This window comes from Bombina bombina, chromosome 1, assembly GCF_027579735.1.
Source record: "Bombina bombina isolate aBomBom1 chromosome 1, aBomBom1.pri, whole genome shotgun sequence".
In the NCBI taxonomy this organism is placed as follows: Eukaryota; Metazoa; Chordata; class Amphibia; order Anura; family Bombinatoridae; genus Bombina; species Bombina bombina.
The window spans coordinates 230768325-230792103 of NC_069499.1; the positions used below are offsets into that span (position 1 = coordinate 230768325).

General features: G+C 41.8%; 1 protein-coding gene across 1 annotated transcript in view; it reads right to left on the reverse strand.

Annotated features, from left to right (window-relative positions):
* The window catches only part of PACS2 (phosphofurin acidic cluster sorting protein 2), a 657507-nt gene that overhangs the window by 183876 nt on the left and 449852 nt on the right, over positions 1–23779 (reverse strand). Inside the window, exon 9 of the mRNA XM_053711716.1 lies at positions 7978–8135. Coding sequence (XP_053567691.1) covers positions 7978–8135 — 158 coding nt within the window. The remainder of the gene's footprint in view (positions 1–7977; positions 8136–23779) is intronic.

Genomic DNA, 23779 nt, shown 5'->3' on the forward strand with positions numbered 1-23779 from the left:
AAATTTAAACTCCATGGTGGAGCAACAGGTTTAAACACAGACTTGATTCTAACTAAAGCCTGACAAAATGCCTGAACGTCTGGGACATTCGCCAGACGCTTTTGCAAAAGAATAGATAGCGCAGAAATCTGTCCCTTTAAGGAACTAGCTGACAATCCTTTCTCCAATCTTTCTTGGAGAAAAGATAATATCCTGGGAATCCTGACTTTACTCCATGAGTAGCCCTTGGATTCACACCAATAAAGATATTTCCGCCATATCTTATGATAGATTTTCCTGGTGACAGGCTTTCGTGCCTGAATTAAGGTATCAATGACTGACTCAGAGAAACCACGCTTTGATAAAATCAAGCGTTCAATCTCCAGGCAGTCAGCCTCAGAGAAATTAGATTTGGATGGTTGAAAGGACCTTGAAGTAGAAGGTCCTGTCTCAACGGCAGAGTCCATGGTGGAAAGGATGACATGTCCACCAGATCTGCATACCAAGTCCTGCGTGGCCACGCAGGCGCTATCAAGATCACCGATGCTCTCTCCTGCTTGATTTTGGCAATCAGACGAGGGAGCAGAGGAAACGGTGGAAACACATAAGCCAGGTTGAAGGACCAAGGCGCTGCTAGAGCATCTATCAGCGTTGCCTTGGACTCCCTGGACCTGGATCCGTAACAAGGAAGCTTGGCGTTCTGGCGAGACGCCATGAGATCCAGTTCTGGTTTGCCCCAACGATGAATCAATTGAGCAAACACCTCCGGATGGAGATCCCACTCCCCCGGATGAAAAGTCTGACGACTTAGGAAATCCGCCTCCCAGTTCTCTACACCTGGGATATGGATAGCTGATAGGAGGCAAGAGTGAATCTCTGCCCAGCGAATTATCTTTGAGACTTCTAACATCACTAGGGAACTCCTTGTTCCCCCTTGATGGTTGATGTAAGCCACAGTCGTGATGTTGTCCGACTGAAATCTGATGAACCTCATTGTCGCTAAATGAGGCCAAGCCTGAAGAGCATTGAATATCGCTCTTAGTTAAAGAATGTTTATTGGAAGGAGTGACTCCTCCTGAGTGCACGATCCCTGAGCCTTCAGGGAGTTCCAGACTGCACCCCAACCTAGAAGGCTGGCATCTGTCGTCACAATTGTCCAATCTGGCCTGCGAAAGGTCATACCTTTGGACAAATGGACCCGAGATAGCCACTAGAGAAGAGAATCCCTGGTCTCTTGATCCAAATTTAGTAGAGGGGACAAATCTGTGCAATCCCCATTCCACTGACTGAGCATGCAGAGTTGCAGCGGTCTGAGATGTAGGCGTGCAAACGGCACTATGTCCATTGCCGCTACCATTAAGCTGATTACTTCCATGCACTGAGCCACCGAAGGGCGAGGGATGGAATAAAGAACACGGCAGGAATTTAGAAGTTTTGATAACCTGGACTCCGTCAGGTAAATTTTCATTTCTACAGAATCTATCAGAGTCCCTAGGAAGGAAACTCTTGTAAGAAGGGATAGAGAACTCTTTTTCCTTGTTCACCTTCCACCCATGCGACCTCAGAAATGCCAACACTATGTCCGTATGAGACTTGTCAATTTGGAAGTTTGACGCCTGAATTAGGATGTCGTCTAAATAAGGGGCCACTGCTATGCCCCGCGGCCTTAGGACCGCCAGAAGCGACCCCAGTACCTTCATAAAAATTCTTGGGGCTGTAGCTAGCCCAAAGGGAAGAGCTACAAACTGGTAATGCCTGTCTAGGAAGGCAAACCTGAGAAACCGATGATGATCTTTGTGTATCGGAATGTGAAGATAAGCATCCTTTAAATCCACTGTAGTCATGTATTGACCCTCCTGGATCATAGGTAGGATGGTACGAATAGTCTCCATCTTGAATGATGGAACTCTGAGGAATTTGTTTAAGATCTTTAGATCCAAAATTGGTCTGAAGGTTCCTCTTTTTTTGGGAACTACAAACAGATTTGAGTAAAATCCCTGTCCCTGTTCCTCCTTTGGAACTGGATGGATCACTCCCATAACTAGGAGGTCTTGTACACGCCCAGGGATCCTGAACATCTCTTGCCCACGCCTGGGCGAAGAGCGATAGTCTGCCCCCTACTAGATCCGTTATCGGATAGGGGGCCTTTCCTTCATGCTGTCTTAGAGGCAGCAGCAGGCTTTTTGGCCTGCTTACCCTTGTTCCAGGTCTGGTTAGGTCTCCAGACTGTCTTGGACTGAGCAAAAGTTCCCTCTTGTTTTGCATTAGAGGAAGTTGATGCCGCACTTGCCTTGAAGTTTCGAAAGGCACGAAAATTAGACTGTTTGGCCCTTGATTTGGACCTATCCTGAGGAAGGGCATGACCTTTTCCTCCAGTGATATCAGCAATAATCTCCTTCAAACCAGGCCCAAATAGGGTCTGCCCCTTGAAGGGAATGTTAAGCAGCTTAGACTTTGAAGTAACGTCAGCTGACCATGATTTAAGCCATAGCGCTCTGCGCGCCTGGATAGCAAAACCAGAATTCTTAGCCGTTAGTTTAGTCAAATGAACAATGGCATCAGAAACAAAAGAATTGGCTAGCTTAAGTGCTCTAAGCTTGTCAAGTATGTCATCCAATGGAGTCGCTACCTGTAAAGCCTCTTCCAGAGACTCAAACCAGAACGCCGCAGCAGCAGTGACAGGAGCAATGCATGCAAGGGGCTGTAGGATAAAACCTTGTTGAGTAAACATTTTCTTAAGGTAACCCTCTAACTTTTTATCCATTGGATCTAAGAAAGCACAACTGTCCTCGACAGGGATAGTAGTACGCTTTGCTAGAGTAGAAACTGCTCCCTCTACCTTAGGAACTGTCTGCCATAAGTCCCGTGTGGTGGCGTCTATTGGAAACATTTTTCTAAAAATAGGAGGGGGAGAGAACGGCACACCTGGTCTATCCCATTCCTTAGTAATAATTTCTGTAAACCTTTTAGGTATTGGAAAAACATCAGTACACACCGGCACTGCATAGTATTTATCCAGTCTACACAATTTCTCTGGCACTGCAATTGTATCACAGTCATTCAGAGCAGCTAAAACCTACCTGAGTAACACGCGGAGGTGCTCAAGCTTAAATTTAAATGTAGAAATATCAGAATCAGGTTGCATCATCTTCCCTGAGTCAGAAATATCACCCACAGAAAGAAGCTCTCCTTCTTCAGCTTCTGCATATTGTGAGGCATTATCAGACATAGCTCTTAAAGCGTCAGTATGCTCTGTATTTCGTCTAATTCCAGAGCTTTCCTCTAAATTCAGGTAGTCTGGCTAATACCGCTGACAGTGTATTATCCATGACTGCCGCCATGTCTTGTAAAGTAAACGCTATGGGCGCCCTAGATGTACTTGGCGCCATTTGAGCGTGAGTCCCTTGAGCGGGAGTCAAAGGATCTGACACGTGGGGAGAGTTAGTCGGCATAACTTCCCCCTCGTCAGATTCCTCTGGTGATAAATTTTTTAAAGACAGAATATGATCTTTATTGCTTAAAGTGAAATAAGTACATTTGGTACACATTCTAAGAGGGGGCTCCACAATGGCTTTTAAACATAATGAACAAGGAGTTTCCTCTATGTCAGACATGTTTATACAGACTAGCAATGAGACTAGCAAGCTTGGAAAACACTTTAAATCAAGTTAACAAGCAAATATAATAAACGGTACTGTGCCTTTAAGAGAAACAAATTTTGTCAGAATTTGAAAAACAGTGAAAAAAGGCAGTAAATCAAACAAAATTTTTACAGTGTGTATAATAAGCTAACAGAGCATTGCACCCACTTGCAAATAGATGATTAACCCCTTAGTTCAAAAACCGGATAAAAAAAACGATATAGACGTTTTTTTAACAGTCACACCAAACTGCCACAGCCTTGCTGTGGGCCTTAACACAGTGGAAAGCCTCAGGAAACTGTTTCTAGGCAAATTTAAGCCAGCCATGTGGAAAAAACTAGGCCCTAATAAAGTTTTATCACCAAAGTATATATAAAAACGTTTAAACATGCCAGCAAACGTTTTATATTGCAAATATAAAAAAGTATTACCTCAGAAAATAAGCATGATACCAGTCGCTATTAAATCACTGTATTCAGGCTTACCTTACATAAATTTGGCAACAGCAGCATTTTCTAGCATTCACATCTTCTAGAAAAATCTTAAATGCACATACCTCATAGCAGGATAACCTGCACGCCATTCCCCCGCTGAAGTTATCTCTCTCTTCAGTCATGTGTGAGAACAGCAATGGATCTTAGTTACAACCTGCTAAGATCATAGAAATCACAGGCAGATTCTTCTATTTTTCTGCCTGGAACAAAATAGTACAACTCCGGTACCATTTAAAAATAATAAACTTTTGATTGAAGTAAAATAACAGCTACATTTCACCACTTCTCTCTTACTACCTCCATGTTTGTTGAGAGTTGCAAGAGAATGACTGGATATGGCAGTTAGGGGAGGAGCTATATAGACAGTTCTGCTGTGGGTGTCCTCTTGCAACTTCCTGTTGGGAATGAGAATATCCCACAAGTAATGGATGATCCGTGGACTGGATACACCTTACAAGAGAAAAGTTGTGCCCATTAAATATGTACTGGAGAGAACACTGAAATATATACAAAAGCATTTTTTGGCATCTTCTCTCACCATAAATGCTTTTTGAGAGTACAAACCGATCTGTACCATTTCAAACCAGGCAGCCAAGAAGCTGTTTACTGGGAACTAGAAACAGAATGGAATTTGAGGCAGATTTGTTTTACGTGGCTTTGGCAAGAATTAACACAAAACTGTAAATTGCCTTTCTATTAGTAAAATTCATATGAATCTGAGCATTGATAATTTTTTTCATTAGCACACCCTAGACTTAAAATGATGCGTGACAAAACTACTTCACTAGCATAGTATCTGTTCTCTCTGAGTGAAATTATTTTCTGTGCCTTGAGCATGCATTGGATTTAATAAACCTGACCTATTTGGGACCATACTTGACTCACACAGAGGAGGGATCACTAAGATCTGTGAAGCTATGTTTAAAGCATGCAAGATGCTGTGCTCCACGTCTCTACAAGACTGCTTCCCATGTAGCACACACAAAGATACAGCCACAGAGGCATTCAGGCTGGCTTTCCACATAGAGATGCTCTTCAGAAAACAGCTGCAGTGCTTGGAACACGTAGATAAATAACCAGAGAAAGCCCCTCTCAGAACAGGAGTTCTTGCTATATATGAGCTGGATGTGAACACTCCTGCAGTCACGCTCTCAAGAAGCGGTACTCATGTAGTAGGACACCTTAGAAAGCTTCAGCACAACATTCAGGAATCTGAGACTAGTTTACTCAATGAAACAAACTGCTGTGACAGAGATCTTCTATACTTGCTTTGGGCTGTGTTGGTGGAAAAAAAAAACCCTTATCTGCTGCAGTCACCAGTTGTCCCTTTAAAAGGCATATTATCTTATATTAAAGTTGTATTTCATCTATAAAACTAAATTGATATTTTCTATCTCACAGCTAATTCTTACTACTAGCAGAATTATTATCCAACGTCAAGTATACAGCTATATAAATGGAGACAACGAATTGGTTCTTCCTTTATATAATTTTAAAACAAGTGTGTGCTAGAGTTTACAATTGATTGTACTCATATGGACACCTGTTCACAGAGAACTCCGATGCAGAGGCTCAAAAAATGCACTGGTTAACATTTAATCATTTTGGAACACTAGTTATCATACATCATCATACTCATTATTCCTATAATTACTACAAGCAAAAGGAACATACAACATGATTCCTAAGGCATTATGAAGCAGGACTAGACCATCTGGATGCTAACAGGGTACAATAGATGCCCTGACAGTAAACAAGGATGAGCTGGACTCTAGCAGCAGCAAGTGTGTTTTACTAAAAGTGCCAACACCCCTTTTCTTCATCCCTGCAATATCAACCCCTCTATTTCAGCAGCTTATTATAAGAGCAGATAAGTTAAAAAACTTGTCAATCAGGGAGAGGAGTACTTGTATGGCTTTCTACTAACTCCAGCTGCCATAGAACATATACAGGAAAGTTAAAATTTCCTTTCCTGGTTGAAGCTAGAAGTATCAACAACATATTACTTAAAAATGGAATGGACACAAAAAAAGAAAAAAAAAAAGTGCTTAACTGACAGAACCTTAAGGTCCTGGTGATTCTTCTAGGTTTATATTCAGATACATGTCCAGAACAGGATGCCAACACTACTTTGCTTCTATCCTAACTGGATTTCCATTAAAACAGTGAAAAAATTTGCAATTCTGCAACCATTAGAGCGGAGGTGTTCTTAACTCACCCATCTACGGATGCAAACAAAACCACATGCAAGTTAGCAAGAAAGAAAAACTTTTTTTTTTGTTAAAAGATTAAAATGTGATCTTTAACACAGACTTTATCTTCCCCAATGATTTGTGTTTAGAACTACTGCAGCACAAAATTCTTGCAGAAACTTTGAAAGCCAGGAAAGGCATAAGAGACAAAATAGTGAATAAGGAGAAAACATTTTCATTTGTGAGACATACTAGGGTGAGCTAAAAGGAATAGACAAGAGAAAAATATTGAATTTTTTTGTGAAATGCTTTAAGAATGCAGTTTTTAAAAACTACAAATATAAAATTTAGAACATATTAAGGTACAAAAAATCTAGACATGGAGCCAGCTACTTTACAGTGTCGCAATGAACATTTTTATTATTTTTCTTCTTTTGCAAAACAATACCACTTTTACCTCTGAACGTCGCTGGTCTTTCAATGGGGATTGCTTGTTTGATAGCGTGGTCTCCGCTATTCCAGGATACCTGCAGGAGGCAGGGAGGTCATAATAGTGCGGTCCTGCCACTCGTAGAGAGACCTGTGCTATTATGGCCTAAAAAACCATCAACAACCAGCGACGTACAGGGTACATCGTGGTCATTAAGATGTTAAAGGAACATTTTACCCATATGCTAAATATCACATGAATGCGATACAGCATATCAGTATAAACCAAACTAAAAAAATATCACCAGAACATATCTATGTAAACAATATTTTAGTTTAAAATGTCTTCAGCTCACCAGGGTACATGCTCTGTGAGCAGTTATTCCTCATCAGCATGGTAAAAAAAAATACAATAAAAAAAAATAAAAAAAATAATCAGTGCTTAGTTCACACTTTGCATTCATGCATGTGATCTTGTGCGATTTCACTATAATCTCACTAGATTTTAAAGGGACATTAAACCCAAAATTTTTCTTTCATGATTCAGATAAAGAATGCCATTTTAAACAACTTTCTAATTTACTTCTATTATCTAATTTGCTTAATTCTCTTGATATTCTTTCCTGAAAAGCATATCTAGATAGGCTCAGTAGCTTCTGATTGGTGGGTGCACATATTTGCCTCGTGATTGGCTCACCCATGTGCATTGCTATTTCGTTAACCAAGGATATCTAAACAATGAAGCAAATTATATAATAGAAATTGGAATGTTGTTTAAAATGATATTCGCTTTCTGAATCATGAAAGAAAAATGTTGGGTTTATTGTCCCTTTAATATAACTTTCCTTAACTGAGGAGAGAAATAAAGTGCCTGTGCCTATACATGCTAGGTGCAAGCTCCTTTGCATATCAAAGGCCAACTCATTACAATGGGATGTGGCTACTAAACAAATTCATTAAGGTCAAATTCATCTACAACCTTTTTTTTTTACATAGAGATGTTCATGTGATATTTTCTTGTCAGCTTTAAACAGATATGCTATATCACTTTCAATGCACAGTTTATGCGCAAAGGATAAAACTACACACATGGAAAGTAGACTAGACCCCCCCCCCCCTCTGGTTTAAAATGAACAGAGTGAGGGTATAATATTGAACATCCTAATAATGGAAATGAGATTGGAGGAGCAAGGCAGTAAAATACATCAACACAACTGATAATTTACAATCTACATCTCTCACTTTAGCTTTGGCTTTGGAGTGCTGAGGACACTGTCATCATCATCCATTTCTGGCCCACTGTCACTTGGGTTATCAATGTCCAGGGTATCGTATAGCAAGTCAATGTCCTCTTCTGCCTCCACAACATGCTCTCCTGGGTCCTGCTCAGAGTCCAGTACCTGTTAAAGTGTGGAACATATGTAAGTATTTGTATAAAAAAAAGCTGCTCAAGAGTACATAATTCAGTTATGTAAAAACATAAATTATGCTTACCTGATAATTTCATTTCCATTTGTGGGAGGAGAGTCCACTGCATCATTCATTACTTGTGGGAACAAATACCCAAGCTCTAGAGGACATTGAATGAAAAAAACGGGAGGGTTAAAGGAGGCGGACCCTATACTGAGGGCACCAAAGCCTGCAGAACCTTTCTCCGAAAAGCTGCTTCCGCCGAAGCAAAAACATCAAATTTGTAAAATGTTGCAAAAGTATGTAGAGAGGACCAAGTAGCCACCTTACAAATCTGCTCCATAGAAGCCTCGTTCTTAAAGGCCCAAGAAGAGTCCACAGCTCTAGTTGATGGAGCTGTAGTCCTCAGAGGAGGCTTATGTCCCGCTGTCTCAATGCGAAACGGAGGACACTCCTCAGCCAAAAAGATAAGGAAGTTGAAGAGGCCCTCTGACCCCCACGCTTCCCGGAAAGAGAGCAAACAGAGAAAGAAGTTTGTCTAAATTCCTACGTGGTCTGAAGATAGGACTTCAAGGCACAAACCCCATCCAGAATTACGTTGAAAGGAACCAAAATCTCTTGATTGATGTTGGGAATTGACACAACCTTAGGAAGAAAACCTAACTTGGTTTGTAGAACAGCCTTATCAGCATGGAAAGCCAGATAAGGAGGGACGCATTGCAAGGCAGTAATCACAGATACTCTGTGCGCAGAAGCAATAGCCCATAGAAAAGGAACCTTCCAAGACAATTTAATGACTACTTCATGCATAGGCTCCAACGAAGCCCGTGCATAACCTAAAGAACAAGATTTAAACTCCAAGGAGAAGCAATAGATTTAAACACAGGGCTGATCCTAGCAGTGCCTTAACATGTGACTGCACATCAGGAAGCTCAGCGAATCACTTGTGCAGTAACTCAGACAGGGCCGAAATCTGTCCCCTCAGGGGACTTGCAGAAAGCTCTTCTCCAGTTCATCCTGGAGAACAGCATAAGTAGGTCCTCCACACCTTATGATAGATGCGACGAGCAACCAGCTACGAGCTTGAATGAGAGCAAAAATAACACTCTCAGAAACCCTCTCTTGGCTAGGACTAAGCGTTCAATCTTCACGTAGTTGGCCTCAGAGATCTAGACATAGATGAGCAAAGAGACCTTGGTCAGTAGATCCCTGCGACAAGGTAACTTCCACGGAGGAGATAACATCCCCACTAGTCTGCGAACCATATCCTTCGTGGCCAAGACGGTGCAATCAGTATCACTGACGCCTGCTTGATTCGAGCCACTACACTAGGAAGTAGTGGTAACGGCCGTAAAAGATAAATTAGATTAAACCCCCAAGGCCCCGCTAATGCATCTGTTAGCTCCGCCTGAGGATCCCTGTACCTCGACCCATATCTGGGTAACTTGATAATGAGACGTCATAAGATCTTCATCTTGCAAACGTCTGCAAACACTGGATGGAGAGACCAATCCCCCGGATTAAAGTATTGTCTGCTGAGGAAATCTGCTTCCCAGTTGTCAATACCAGGCATGTGGATCGCAGACAGCGAACAAATGTGGGTCTACACCGACTCCAGAATCCGAGATACTTCCCTCATAGCTAGGGAGCTTCTTGTTCTCCCCTGATGGTTAATGTAAGCCACCGAGGATATATTGTCTGATTGGAATTTGATAAACTGGGACAAACCCAGCAGAGGCCCAGCCTTCAGAGCATTGTATATTGCCCAAAGATCCAAATGCGATCGGGAAGGAGCTTTTCCTCCTGAGTCCATAGGCCCTGTGCCTTCCTGGCACCCCAAACAGCTCCCCCTTCTGATAGACTCGCAACCATAGTCAATCACCCAGGATGGTCTTGATACGGACATCCCATGGGACAAGTGATCCGGACAAAAAAAACAGAGCGATTCTCTCGATCTGTTGTCCAGAGAATCTGTTGAGATAGATCCGAATAATCGCCGTTCCACTGCTTCAGCATGTGCAGTTGCAACAGTCTGAGGTGAAACCTGGCGAAGGAAATGATGTCCATGCTGGACACCATGAGACCAATCACCTTCATACACAAATGGCCTTAAGGAGGTCTGGAGGGCAAGACATGTTGAAGCTAGCCTGCAACATTTCTGGTCTGTTAGAAAAATTCTCATGTCAATGGAGACTATTATAAAAAAAAACTCTCTCTAGGTTTATCTTCCATCTATGGCATCGAAGAAGAACTGAGAAATTCCGAATGGTCCACTCTCCGAAAAACGTCTTGGAGAATGCCGCGTTGGCCGAAAATCAAACCCGGGCCAACTACTTGGAAGGCAGTTATGCTCACCACTATACCAGCTAGACCAAACAGAAGATCAATAAATTGGAAGTGCTGGTCCAGGAACGTAAACCCTAGGAACTAGAAGTGGTCCTTGAGGATTGGTACGTTACAGGAGCATCCTTTAGATCTATCGAGGTCATGAACTGTCCAAATCGGACAGAAAGTTCCCTCCTTCTTTGGAACCACGAAAAGGTTTAAATAGTATCCCAAACCTCCCACTGCAATAGGATCCGGGACAATGACTCCTAAGAGAACAGATCCCATACACACCCCAGAAAGGCTTCCCTCCTTTCTGGTCAGACAGGAGAAAGGAGGAGCTGCCCTTGGGTGGCTGACACTTGAAACCTATCTTGTAACCCTGAGCTATGACCTCCAGGACCCATGGATCCTGCACATCCCTGAACCAAGGGACTGAAAAGAGAGACAGATTGCACCATACACGATCTAGAAGAGGACCGGGGACCGCCCGTTCATGCCGACTTAGACTCGGCGGGCTTCTTGCTCTGCTTGGATTTATTCCAGGACTGAGCCGGCTTCCAAGAGCTCTTGGTTTGCTCAGGCTTAGCGGAGGACTGCTGACATGGACTTTATAAAAACGAAAAGAACGAAAATTGTCCCTAGACTCGTTTATATTCTCTTGCGGTAGAAGGGCACCCTTGCCCCCTGTAACCGTGGAGATAATTGAGTCCAGGCCTGGACCAAACAAATCATTCCCTTAAAGGGGAGGGAAAGAAGTCTAGACTTAGAAGTCATATCCGCAGACCATGACTTCAGACAGAGCCCGACAGCCTGAACAGAAAAGGCTTAAGTCCTAGCATTTTGGCGAATAATCTGACTAATAGCATCACAGATAAAAGAATTAGCAACCCTCAAGGCTGTAAATCTTTCCTGAGTAATGTCGAGGGGACCTCTCCATCCCGATCAATCCTATCAGGAGTCACACTAGAAGGTAGTTTCTCCAGCAACAGGCACCTCCTGTTGAAACAAATATCCTGTATGTTGAAAACAACTGTCTTAGAGTTTCCATTCTTTATCCATGAGCTCTTAAAACAAAGAGCTATCTTCAAACGGGATAGTAAGACATTTAGCAAGGGTGAAGTTAGCGCCATCACTTTTAGGGACGGAACCTCACAACTCCATTGAGAGTCCAGGGCCGGGAACGATTTGTTAAAGGGAGAAGAGAGGAACAATCCAGTCCCATTCATTTTTAATATGTTCGCCATCTAACAGGAGCAGGGAAGGATAAGGTACCACCCTGTCCTCAAACTCTATCCAATTTAGGAATTAAAGGTTCCTCAGGCAATTTGGCCTCTGGAATCATTGAATTCCCTAAAACTAAAGTCTGGTTCCTCCGTAGCTGGAGGTTTAGAGGAAGCAGACTCCAACCCAGAAAGTTCCTACTCTTAAGTCTAAGAAAGAACTTCATCTTCTGATAACCCTATCAGTTAAATCCAATAAATTATCTGATGTACTCTGGGAAGGAGTGCCATATGTAACCTTTCGCTTAGCAGAGCAAGGTAAAAGCATTAAAAGCCGCAGACACCGCCGTCTGGTGAAAAAATGCCCCCCTCCAAATGGAGGATCAGCAATGCTACGGGAAACTGCATGTGTAGAGAGATAAGCATGTAGGGTACGCACCTCCCTGGACGACAACTCCTCAGATGTGGACGGCTCAGTGGTATCAAACATGTTTGATATTATCACATTATCAAGGCATATGTAACATAATTGAGGGGGCGGTAAGGCCTCCTCACATTATAAACAGGAATTACTCTTTAGGAATAGAGGGCGTGCTCTCTAATAACAGAATCCTCCAGTGCTAGTGCAATAATCCAAAGGAAAAAAAATGTTTTTAAAAAAAAAAACAGAATTTATGCTTACCTGATAAATTACTTTCTCCAACGGTGTGTCCGGTCCACGGCGTCATCCTTACTTGTGGGATATTCTCTTCCCCAACAGGAAATGGCAAAGAGTCCCAGCAAAGCTGGCCATATAGTCCCTCCTAGGCTCCGCCTACCCCAGTCATTCGACCGACGGACAGGAGGAAATATATATAGGAGAAACCATATGGTACCGTGGTGACTGTAGTTAGAGAAAATAATTAATCAGACCTGATTAAAAAACCAGGGCGGGCCGTGGACCGGACACACCGTTGGAGAAAGTAATTTATCAGGTAAGCATAAATTCTGTTTTCTCCAACATTGGTGTGTCCGGTCCACGGCGTCATCCTTACTTGTGGGAACCAATACCAAAGCTTTAGGACACGGATGAAGGGAGGGAGCAAATCAGGTTACCTAAACGGAAGGCACCACAGCTTGCAAAACCTTTCTCCCAAAAATAGCCTCCGAAGAAGCAAAAGTATCAAATTTGTAAAATTTGGCAAAAGTGTGCAGTGAAGACCAAGTCGCTACCTTACATATCTGGTCAACAGAAGCCTCGTTCTTGAAGGCCCATGTGGAAGCCACAGCCCTAGTGGAGTGAGCTGTGATTCTTTCAGGAGGCTGCCGTCCGGCAGTCTCATAAGCCAATCGGATGATGCTTTTAAGCCAAAAGGAAAGAGAGGTAGCAGTCGCCTTTTGACCTCTCCTTTTACCAGAATAAACAACAAACAAGGAAGATGTTTGTCTGAAATCTTTAGTAGCCTCTAAATAGAACTTTAGAGCACGGACAACGTCCAAATTGTGTAACAAACGTTCCTTCTTTGAAACTGGATTCGGACACAAAGAAGGTACAACTATCTCCTGGTTAATATTTTTGTTAGAAACAACTTTCGGAAGAAAACCAGGCTTAGTACGCAAAACCACCTTATCTGCATGGAACGCCAGATAGGGCGGAGAACACTGCAGAGCAGATAACTCTGAAACTCTTCTAGCAGAAGAAATGGCAACCAAAAACAAAACTTTCCAAGATAGTAACTTAATATCTACGGAATGTAAAGGTTCAAACGGAACCCCTTGAAGAACTGAAAGAACTAGATTTAGACTCCAGGGAGGAGTCAAAGGTCTGTAAACAGGCTTGATCCTAACCAGAGCCTGAACAAATGCTTGAACATCTGGCACAGCTGCCAGTCTTTTGTGCAGTAAAACAGATAAAGCAGAGATCTGTCCCTTTAGAGAACTTGCAGATAATCCTTTCTCCAAACCTTCTTGTAGAAAGGATAGAATCTTAGGAATTTTTATCTTGTTCCATGGGAATCCTTTGGATTCACACCAACAGATATATTTTTTCCATATTTTATGGTAAATTTTTCTAGTTACAGGCTTTCTAGCCTGAATCAGAGTATCTATTACAGAATCTGAAAACCCACGCTTTGATAAAATCAAGCGTTCAATCTCCAAGCAGTCAGTTGGAGGGAAACCAGATTCGGATGTTCGAACGGACCCTGAACAAGAAGGTCCTGTCTCAAAGGTAGCTTCCATGGTGGAGCCGATGACATATTCACCAGGTCTGCATACCAAGTCCTGCGTGGCCACGCAGGAGCTATCAAGATCACCGAGGCCCTCTCCTGATTGATCCTGGCTACCAGCCTGGGAATGAGAGGAAACGGTGGGAATACATAAGCTAGGTTGAAGGTCCAAGGTGCTACTAGTGCATCGACTAGAGTCGCCTTGGGATCCCTGGATCTGGACCCGTAGCAAGGAACCTTGAAGTTCTGACGAGACGCCATCAGATCCATGTCTGGAATGCCCCATAATTTAGTTATTTGGGCAAAGATTTCCGGATGGAGTTCCCACTCCCCCGGATGGAATGTCTGACGACTCAGAAAATCCGCTTCCCAATTTTCCACTCCTGGGATGTGGATCGCAGACAAGTGGCAGGAGTAATCCTCCGCCCATTGAATTATTTTGGTCACTTCTTTCATCGCCAGGGAACTCCTTGTTCCCCCCTGATGATTGATATATGCAACGGTCGTCATGTTGTCTGATTGGAACCTTATGAATTTGGCCTTTGCTAGTTGAGGCCAAGCTATGAGAGCATTGAATATCGCTCTCAGTTCCAGAATGTTTATCGGGAGAAGAGACTCTTCCCGAGACCATAGACCCTGAGCTTTCAGGGATTCCCAGACCGCGCCCCAGCCTACTAGACTGGCGTCAGTCGTGACAATGACCCACTCTGGTCTGCGGAAGCTCATTCCCTGGGACAGATGGTCCAGGGTCAGCCACCAACGGAGTGAATCTCTGGTCTTTTGATCTACTTGAATCATCGGAGACAAGTCTGTATAATCCCCATTCCACTGTTTGAGCATGCACAGTTGTAATGGTCTTAGATGAATTCGTGCAAAAGGAACTATGTCAATTGTTGCAACCATCAATCCTATTACTTCCATGCACTGCGCTATGGAAGGACGAGGAACAGAATGAAGTACTTGACAAGAGCTTAGAAGTTTTGATTTTCTGACCTCTGTCAGAAAGATCCTCATTTCTAAGGAATCTATTATTGTTCCCAAGAAGGGAACTCTTGTCGACGGGGACAGAGAACTTTTTTCTTTGTTCACCTTCCATCCGTGAGATCTGAGAAAGGCTAGGACGATGTCCGTATGAGCCTTTGCTTTTGACAGGGACGACGCTTGTATTAGGATGTCGTCCAAGTAAGGTACTACTGCAATGCCCCTTGGTCTTAGAACCGCTAGAAGGGACCCTAGTACCTTTGTGAAAATCCTTGGAGCAGTGGCTAATCCGAATGGAAGTGCCACAAACTGGTAATGCTTGTCCAGAAAAGTGAACCTTAGGAACTGATGATGTTCCTTGTGGATAGGAATATGTAGGTACGCATCCTTTAAATCCACGGTAGTCATAAATTGACTTTCCTGGATGGTGGGTAGGATCGTTCGAATAGTTTCCATTTTGAACGATGGTACCCTGAGAAATTTGTTTAGGATCTTCAAATCCAAAATTGGTCTGAATGTTCCCTCTTTTTTGGGAACTACGAACAGATTGGAATAAAATCCCATTCCTTGTTCTCTTATTGGAACTGGATGTATCACTCCCATCTTTAACAGGTCTTCTACACAATGTAAGAATGCCTGTCTCTTTATTTGGTTTGAGGATAAGTGAGACCTGTGGAACCTTCCCCTTGGGGGTAGTTCCTTGAATTCCAGGAGATAACCTTGAGAAACTATTTTTAGCGCCCAAGGATCCTGAACATCTCTTGCCCAACCCTGAGCAAAGAGAGAGAGTCTGCCCCCCACTAGATTCGGTCCCGGATCGGGGGCTATCCCTTCATGCTGTTTTGGTAGCAGTGGTAGGCTTCTTGGCCTGCTTACCCTTGTTCCAGCCTTGCATTGGTTTCCAGGCTGGTTTGGGCTGTGAGGCATTACCCTCTTGCTTAGAGGATGCAGAATTAGAGGCTGGTCCGTTTCTGCGAAAGGGACGAAAATTAGGCTTATTTTTAGCCTTAAAAGACCTATCCTGTGGGAGGGCGTGGCCCTTTCCCCCAGTGATGTCTGAAATAATCTCTTTCAATTCTGGTCCAAATAATGTTTTACCTTTGAAAGGGATGTTAAGCAATTTTGTCTTGGAAGACACATCCGCTGACCAAGACTTTAGCCAAAGCGCTCTGCGCGCCACGATAGCAAACCCTGAATTTTTCGCCGCTAATCTAGCTAATTGCAAAGCGGCATCTAAAACAAAAGAGTTAGCCAATTTAAGTGCGTGAACTCTGTCCATAACCTCCTCATATGGAGTTTCTCTACTGAGCGACTTTTCTAGTTCCTCGAACCAGAAACACGCTGCCGTAGTGACAGGAACAATGCATGAAATTGGTTGTAGAAGGTAACCTTGCTGTACAAAAATCTTTTTAAGCAAACCTTCTAATTTTTTATCCATAGGATCTTTAAAAGCACAACTATCTTCGATAGGAATAGTAGTGCGTTTGTTTAGAGTAGAAACCGCCCCCTCGACCTTGGGGACTGTCTGCCATAAGTCCTTTCTGGGGTCGACTATAGGAAATAATTTCTTAAATATAGGGGGGGGGGGAACAAAAGGTATGCCGGGCTTTTCCCACTCTTTATTTACTATGTCCGCCACCCGCTTGGGTATAGGAAAAGCGTCGGGGGGCACCGGAACCTCTAGGAACTTGTCCATCTTACATCATTTCTCTGGAATGACCAAATTGTCACAATCATCCAGAGTAGATAACACCTCCTTAAGCAGTGCGCGGAGATGTTCTAATTTAAATTTAAAATGTCACAACATCAGGTTCAGCTTGATGAGAAATTTTTCCTGAATCTGAGATTTCTCCATCAGACAAAACCTCCCTCATGGCCCCTTCAGATTGGCGTGAGGGTATGTCAGAACAATTATCATCAGCGCCCTCTTGCTCTTCAGTGTTTAAAACAGAGCAATCGCGCTTTCTCTGATAAGTAGGCATTTTGGATAAAAGATTTGCTATGGAGTTATCCATTACAGCCGTTAATTGTTGCATAGTAATAAGTATTGGCGCACTAGATGTACTAGGGGCCTCCTGTATGGGCAAAACTGGTGTAGACACAGTAGGGGATGATGTAGTATCATGTTTACTCCCCTCATTTGAGGAATCATCTTGGGCAATATCATTATCTGTGGCATTACTGTCCTTACTTTGTTTGGACGCTATGGCACAATTATCACATAAATTTAAATGGGGAGACACATTGGCTTTCATACATATAGAACATAGCTTATCTGAAGGTACAGACATGTTAAACAGGCTTAAACTTGTCAACAAAGCACAAAAAAAGTTTTAAAATAAAACCGTTACTGTCTCTTTAAATTTCAAACTGAAAACACTTTATTACTGAATATGTGAAAAAGTATGAAGGAATTGTTCAAAAATTACCAAAATTTCACCACAGTGTCTTAAAGCATTAAAAGTATTGCACACCAAATTTCAGAGCTTTAACCCTTAAAATAACGGAACCGGAGCCGTTTTTAAATTTAACCCCTATACAGTCCCAGCTATAGTCTTTGCTGAGACCCAACCAAGCCCAGAGGGGAATACGATACCAAATGACGCCTTCTAGAAGCTTTTTTAGTGATTCTTAGATCCTCACACATGCATCTGCATGCCCTGCTCTCCAAAAACAACTGCGCAGTAATGGCGCGAAAATGAGGCTCAGTCTATAACTAGAAAGGCCCCCTGACTAAAAAAGGTGTCCAACACAGTGCCTGCCGTTTTTTTAAACGTTCCCCAAGATTATAAATGCCAATTGTTAGCTAGAATCTGAATAATATGCCCCAATAAAGCAATCGATTTAGCCCATAAAAATGTCTACCAGTTTTTTAGCCCTTTTTAAGCCCTTTATGTTTGACTAAGAAAATGGCTTACCGGTCCCCATGAGGGGAAATGACAGCCTTCCAGCATTACTCAGTCTTGTTAGAAATATGGCTAGTCATACCTTAAGCAGAAAAGTCTGCTAACTGTTTCCCCCAACTGAAGTTACTTCATCTCAACAGTCCTATGTGGAAACAGCAATCGATTTTAGTTACTGTCTGCTAAAATCATCTTCCTCTTTCAAACAGAAATCTTCATCCTTTTCTGTTTCAGAGTAAATAGTACATACCAGCACTATTTTAAAATAACAAACACTTGATAGAAGAATAAAAACTACATTAAAACACCAAAAAACTCTTAACCATCTCCGTGGAGATGTTGCCTGTGCAACGGCAAAGAGAATGACTGGGGTGGGCGGAGCCTAGGAGGGACTATATGGCCAGCTTTGCTGGGACTCTTTGCCATTTCCTGTTGGGGAAGAGAATATCCCACAAGTAAGGATGACGCCGTGGACCGGACACACCAATGTTGGAGAAACTGCACCTTTATATCCCAATGGCTGTGGCACTCACCACCTCCCATGACCCAGACAGTACAGAGAGTTAGGACTCCTCTCTTATAGACACCTGGTCAGGAAAGAGGGAAGAATCATATGGTGCACAATGCAGGACCATCCCTGCTATGAGAAAAAGCACGCCAAGCTTGTAAGCTGCATAGCTCTTAAAGTGAAACCTGTATGTTCCATAACAGCCTATGAGCCCATAACATCTCACATATAAAAGCAGCATAAAATCAAATAAACATATAAGATTATTCCCCCCTGTTCAATAATACCCTTCAGGAGATATTAACCCTTGAGTCTATACAGATAAAAGGAGTCACACTGTGACCCTGTCTTCTAGCGTTATCATACATGTATAAAAAAATGAAACGATCTTACCAGAATCTATGCCATGGAACAGGAACACAGCCTTTCAAGTGTGACAGGTTAGTAGCATCGCTCCTGACATGGACTTGAGAGCAGAAAGCAGGCAGCGAAACTCGTCAACGCCGGTTGCTTATGGAGCTGTTAATCTGAGTCGGGATGGTTTCGCAGAGATGACACTCCCTGCATCTCTGGACTCTACTTTCACCCATGCTCTCACTGAGAGGCTGACAGGAATACTTAAAACTCCAGTTCCATTGCGAAGAGTACTACTCTCCATAAGAGACTACTCCGAATCTTCCGACACTTCTCTGCCAACCTCCTGTGACGAAAGGCAAAGAATGACTGGGGGATGAGGGGAGTGGGGGAGGTATTTAAGACTTTGGCTTGGGTGTCTTTGCCTCCTCCTGGTGGCCAGGTTCTTAATTCCCACAAGTAATGAATGAAGCAGTGGACTCTCCTCCTATTAAGATGGAAAAGAGTACATGTAGTACAGGTGCTGTGATCTGGTAGATCAAAAAAAGATATTTAGCACTCTTACCTAATAACCACTAGGGGAACGTACACTGTTGTCACGTTTCAGACAAAGTATCATTAAATATGGTAGAATTGCATATTTGTCATGTGCATAATAGTTAAGACAATGCAATAGCACTTACTCTAAATTTTAAATAAGCAGTAGTTTTTGTCTGACAAATTTCACACTTCAATATACGCAAAGATTGTGCACAGTTTGATAATAGAAGTAAATAGGAAAGTCTCTGCATTCTTTATCTGAATCCTTTTAGGACAATAAAAGATTAACTGCCATAAGAGTAAAGATGCTACAGCTTTCCAAAAACATACAGACCCCCATCCCCCCCCCCCCCCCCCCCCACACACACACACAAATGTATGCTTACTTTAGAAATTAATTTCTTTCATGGTGGTGAGAGTCCACAAACCATTACCCCTAGGATTCAACTCCTGGAGGAGGAGGCAAAGATACCAAAGATTCAACAAGCTTTTAATAATTCTCACCTCTCTGGTATTAGAGTCTATGTATAGGTAATAAAAGGAGAAAACATAGTAGGAAAAAAAAGTAGGAAAGGGTAAATTAGGTGCTTACTAAATCTGCCAACAAGTGGAGAAGAATAAGAAAGTGGGTCTTGTGGACTCAATACCATGAAATAAATTAATTTATCAGGTAAGCATACATTTTGTTTTCTTTCATAAGGTGGTGAGAGTCCACAAGTCAATACTCCTGGGATCGAATACCCAAGCTGTGGAGTCCACGAGTAAATGGGTGGAAAAAAGTTAAGGCAGGTACCTATTTACCAGCCATTTAAGACTTGCCTGCAAAAAGCTGCCTCCAAGATAGACAAAAAACATTAAAATAAGACAATTTGATGAAAGTGAGTAAAAAAGAAGACCAAGTTCCTTCTGTGCAATAAACACAACAGAAGCCTAATTTTACATTGCTCAAGAAGTGGAAACTGATCTAGTAAAATGAGCTGAAAGATTCTGGAAGAAAATGTCATTCCAAGTAAGCCATACTTAAAGGGACACTGAACCCAAATTTTTTTCTTTTGTGATTCAGATAGAGCATGACATTTTAAGCAACTTTCTAATTTACTCCTATTATCACATTTTCTTCATTATCTTGGTATCTTTATTTGAAATGCAAGAATCTAAGTTTAGATGCCGGCCCATTTTTGGTGAACCTGGGTTGTTCTTGCTGATTGGTAGATAAATTCATCCAACCATAAAAAGAGTGCTGTCCAGAGTTTGAACCAATAAAAAAAAAAAAAGCTTAGATGCCTTTTTCAAATAAAGATAGCAAGAGAACAAAGCCAAATTGGTAATAGGAGTAAATTAGAAAGTTGCTTAAAATTGCAACCGAATCAAGACAAAATTTGGGTTCAGTGTCCCTTTAATTACTGCTTTGACCAGGAAGCTAAAGTAACAACAGAAGTGTTCTGACTCGTACGTGGACTGACGAAAATAAACTAAAGTAATGTTTAAATTCTATGTGGGATCAGATGTGAATACATTTTTAATGCTTTTTAGAAATTGAAATAGGACAAAGAAAATTAACTTCAATGTCCTGACACGACCTTAAAAGAAACTTGCAGTGACTAAATTTGATAGAATTAAAGAATTCCAGAAAATTCGGAGAAAAAAAGGCTTTCAAAAACCCTATTTATCACACGAGGAAGTGAAATACAAATTAAGTGATAAATCTTTCTTGTTACAGGCTGTCTTGCCTGAATTAAGGTCTCCACTACCTTATCTAAAAGGCTTCGGTTATGAATAAGAGTTCAAACTACAGGCCGTTAAATTGACAGGCCTGAAATAGAAAAAAAAGAGAGATCCTTGAAAAAGAAGAATGACACAGTGGAAAAGACCAAATGGGAAGACTAGACGACCACACAGAACTTGATATGCAGATATAATTTGGATAAGCTAGAGCCATCAGTAATACTGATAAGTGATAGTGCTTGATCTTAACTATGACTCTGAGAAGTACAACATGAGGGAAAAAGTAAATTTATGCTTACCTGATAAATGAATTTCTTCTATGGTACGACGAGTCCACGGATTCATCCTTTACTTGTGGGATATTATCCTCCTGCTAACAGGAAGTGGCAAAGAGCACCAGAGCAGAGCTGTCTATATAGCTCCTCCCTTAGCTCCACCCCCCAGTCATTCGACCGAAGGTAAAGGAAGAAAAAGGAGAAACTAAAAGGTGCAGAGGTGACTGAAGTTTAAAATAAAAAAATATAATCTGTCTTAAAATGACAGGGTGGGCCGTGGACTCGTCGTATCATAGAAGAATTTAATTTATCAGGTAAGCATAAATGTACTTTTCTTCTATAAGGTACGACGAGTCCACGGATTCATCCTTTACTTGTGGGATACAATACCAAAGCTACAGGACACGGATGAACGGGAGGGACAAGACAGATGGTTAAACAAAAGGCACCACTGCTTGAAGAACTTTTCTCCCAAAAATAGCCTCCGAAGAAGCAAAAGTATCAAATTTGTAAAATTTGGAAAAGGTATGAAGCGAAGACCAAGTCGCAGCCTTACAAATCTGTTCAACAGAAGCATCATTTTTAAAAGCCCAGCAGTCTCGTATGCCAAACGGATGATGCTTTTCAGCCAAAAAGAAAGAGGTAGCCGTAGCTTTTTGACCTCTACGTTTTCGAGAATAGACAACAAACAAAGAAGATGTTTGCCAGAAATCCTTGGTTGCTTGAAAGTAAAACTTCAAAGCACAAACCACGTCCAAGTTGTGCAACAGACGCTCCTTCCTAGAAGAAGGATTAGGACACAGAGAAGGAACAACAATTTCCTGATTGATATTCCTATTAGTAACAACCTTAGGAAGGAATCCAGGTTTGGTACGCAAAACCACCTTATCATCATGGAAAACAAGATAAGGCGAGTAGCATTGCAACGCAGATAGTTCAGAAACTCTTCGAGCCGAAGAGATAGCAACTAAAACCAGAACTTTCCAAGATAGAAGCTTAATATCTATGGAATGCATAGGTTCAAACGGAACCCCTTGAAGAACTAAATTCAGACTCCATGGCGGAGCAACAGGTTTAAACACAGGCTTGATTCTAACTAAAGCCTGACAGAACGACTGAACGTCTGGAGCATCTGCCAGACACTTGTGCAGTAGAATTGATAAAGCAGATATCTGTCCCTTTAAGGAACTAGCTAATAGCCCCTTCTCCAATCCTTCTTGGAGAAAGGACAAAATCCTAGGAATCCTGATCTTACTCCATGAGTAGCCTTTGGATTCGCACCAATAAAGATATTTACGCCATATCTTATGATAAATTCTCCTAGTGACAGGCTTTCGAGCCTGAATCAAGGTATCTATGACCGACTCAGAGAAACCCCGCTTGGATAAAATCAAGCGTTCAATCTCCGAGCAGTCAGCCGCAGAGAAACATAATTTATGTAAGAACTTACCTGATAAATTCATTTCTTTCATATTAGCAAGAGTCCATGAGCTAGTGACGTATGGGATATATATTCCTACCAGGAGGGGCAAAGTTTCCCAAAACTCAAAATGCCTATAAATACACCCCTCACCACACCCACAATTCAGTTTAACGAATAGCCAAGAAGTGGGGTGATAAGAAAGGAGCGAAAGCATCAAAATAAGGAATTGGAATAATTGTGCTTTATACAAAAAAATCATAACCACCACAAAAAAGGGTGGGCCTCATGGACTCTTGCTAATATGAAAGAAATGAATTTATCAGGTAAGTTCTTACATAAATTATGTTTTCTTTCATGTAATTAGCAAGAGTCCATGAGCTAGTGACGTATGGGATAATAAATACCCAAGATGTGGAACTTCCATGCAAGAGTCACTAGAGAGGGAGGAATAAAATAAAGACAGCCAATTCCGCTGAAAAATAATAATAATCCACAACCCAAACAAAAGTTTTAATCTTAATAATGAAAAAAAATGAAATTATAAGCAGAAGAATCAAACTGAAACAGCTGCCTGAAGTACGTTTCTACCAAAAACTGCTTCAGAAGAAGAAAACACATCAAAATTGTAGAATTTAGTAAAAGTATGCAAAGAAGACCAAGTTGCTGCTTTGCAAATCTGATCAACAGAAGCTTCATTCCTAAACGCCCAGGAAGTAGAAACTGACCTAGTAGAATGAGGGATTTACCCGACTCTACATAAGCATGATGAATCAAAGACTTTAACCAAGACGCCAAAGAAATGGCGGAGGCCTGCTGACCTTTTCTGGACCCAGAAAAGATAACAAATAGACTAGAAGTCTTTCTAAAATCTTTAGTAGCTTCAACATAATATTTCAAAGCTCTTACTACATCCAAAGAATGTAAAGATCTCTCCTTTGAATTCTTAGGATTAGGACACAATGAAGGAACAACAATTTCTCTACTAATGTTGTTGGAATTCACAACTTTAGGTAAAAATTTAAATGAAGTCCGCAACACTGCCTTATCCTGATGAAAAATTAGAAAAGGAGATTCACAAGAAAGAGCAGATAATTCAGAAACTCTTCTAGCAGAAGAGATGGCCAAAAGGAACAGAACTTTCCAAGAAAGTAATTTAATGTCCAGAGAATG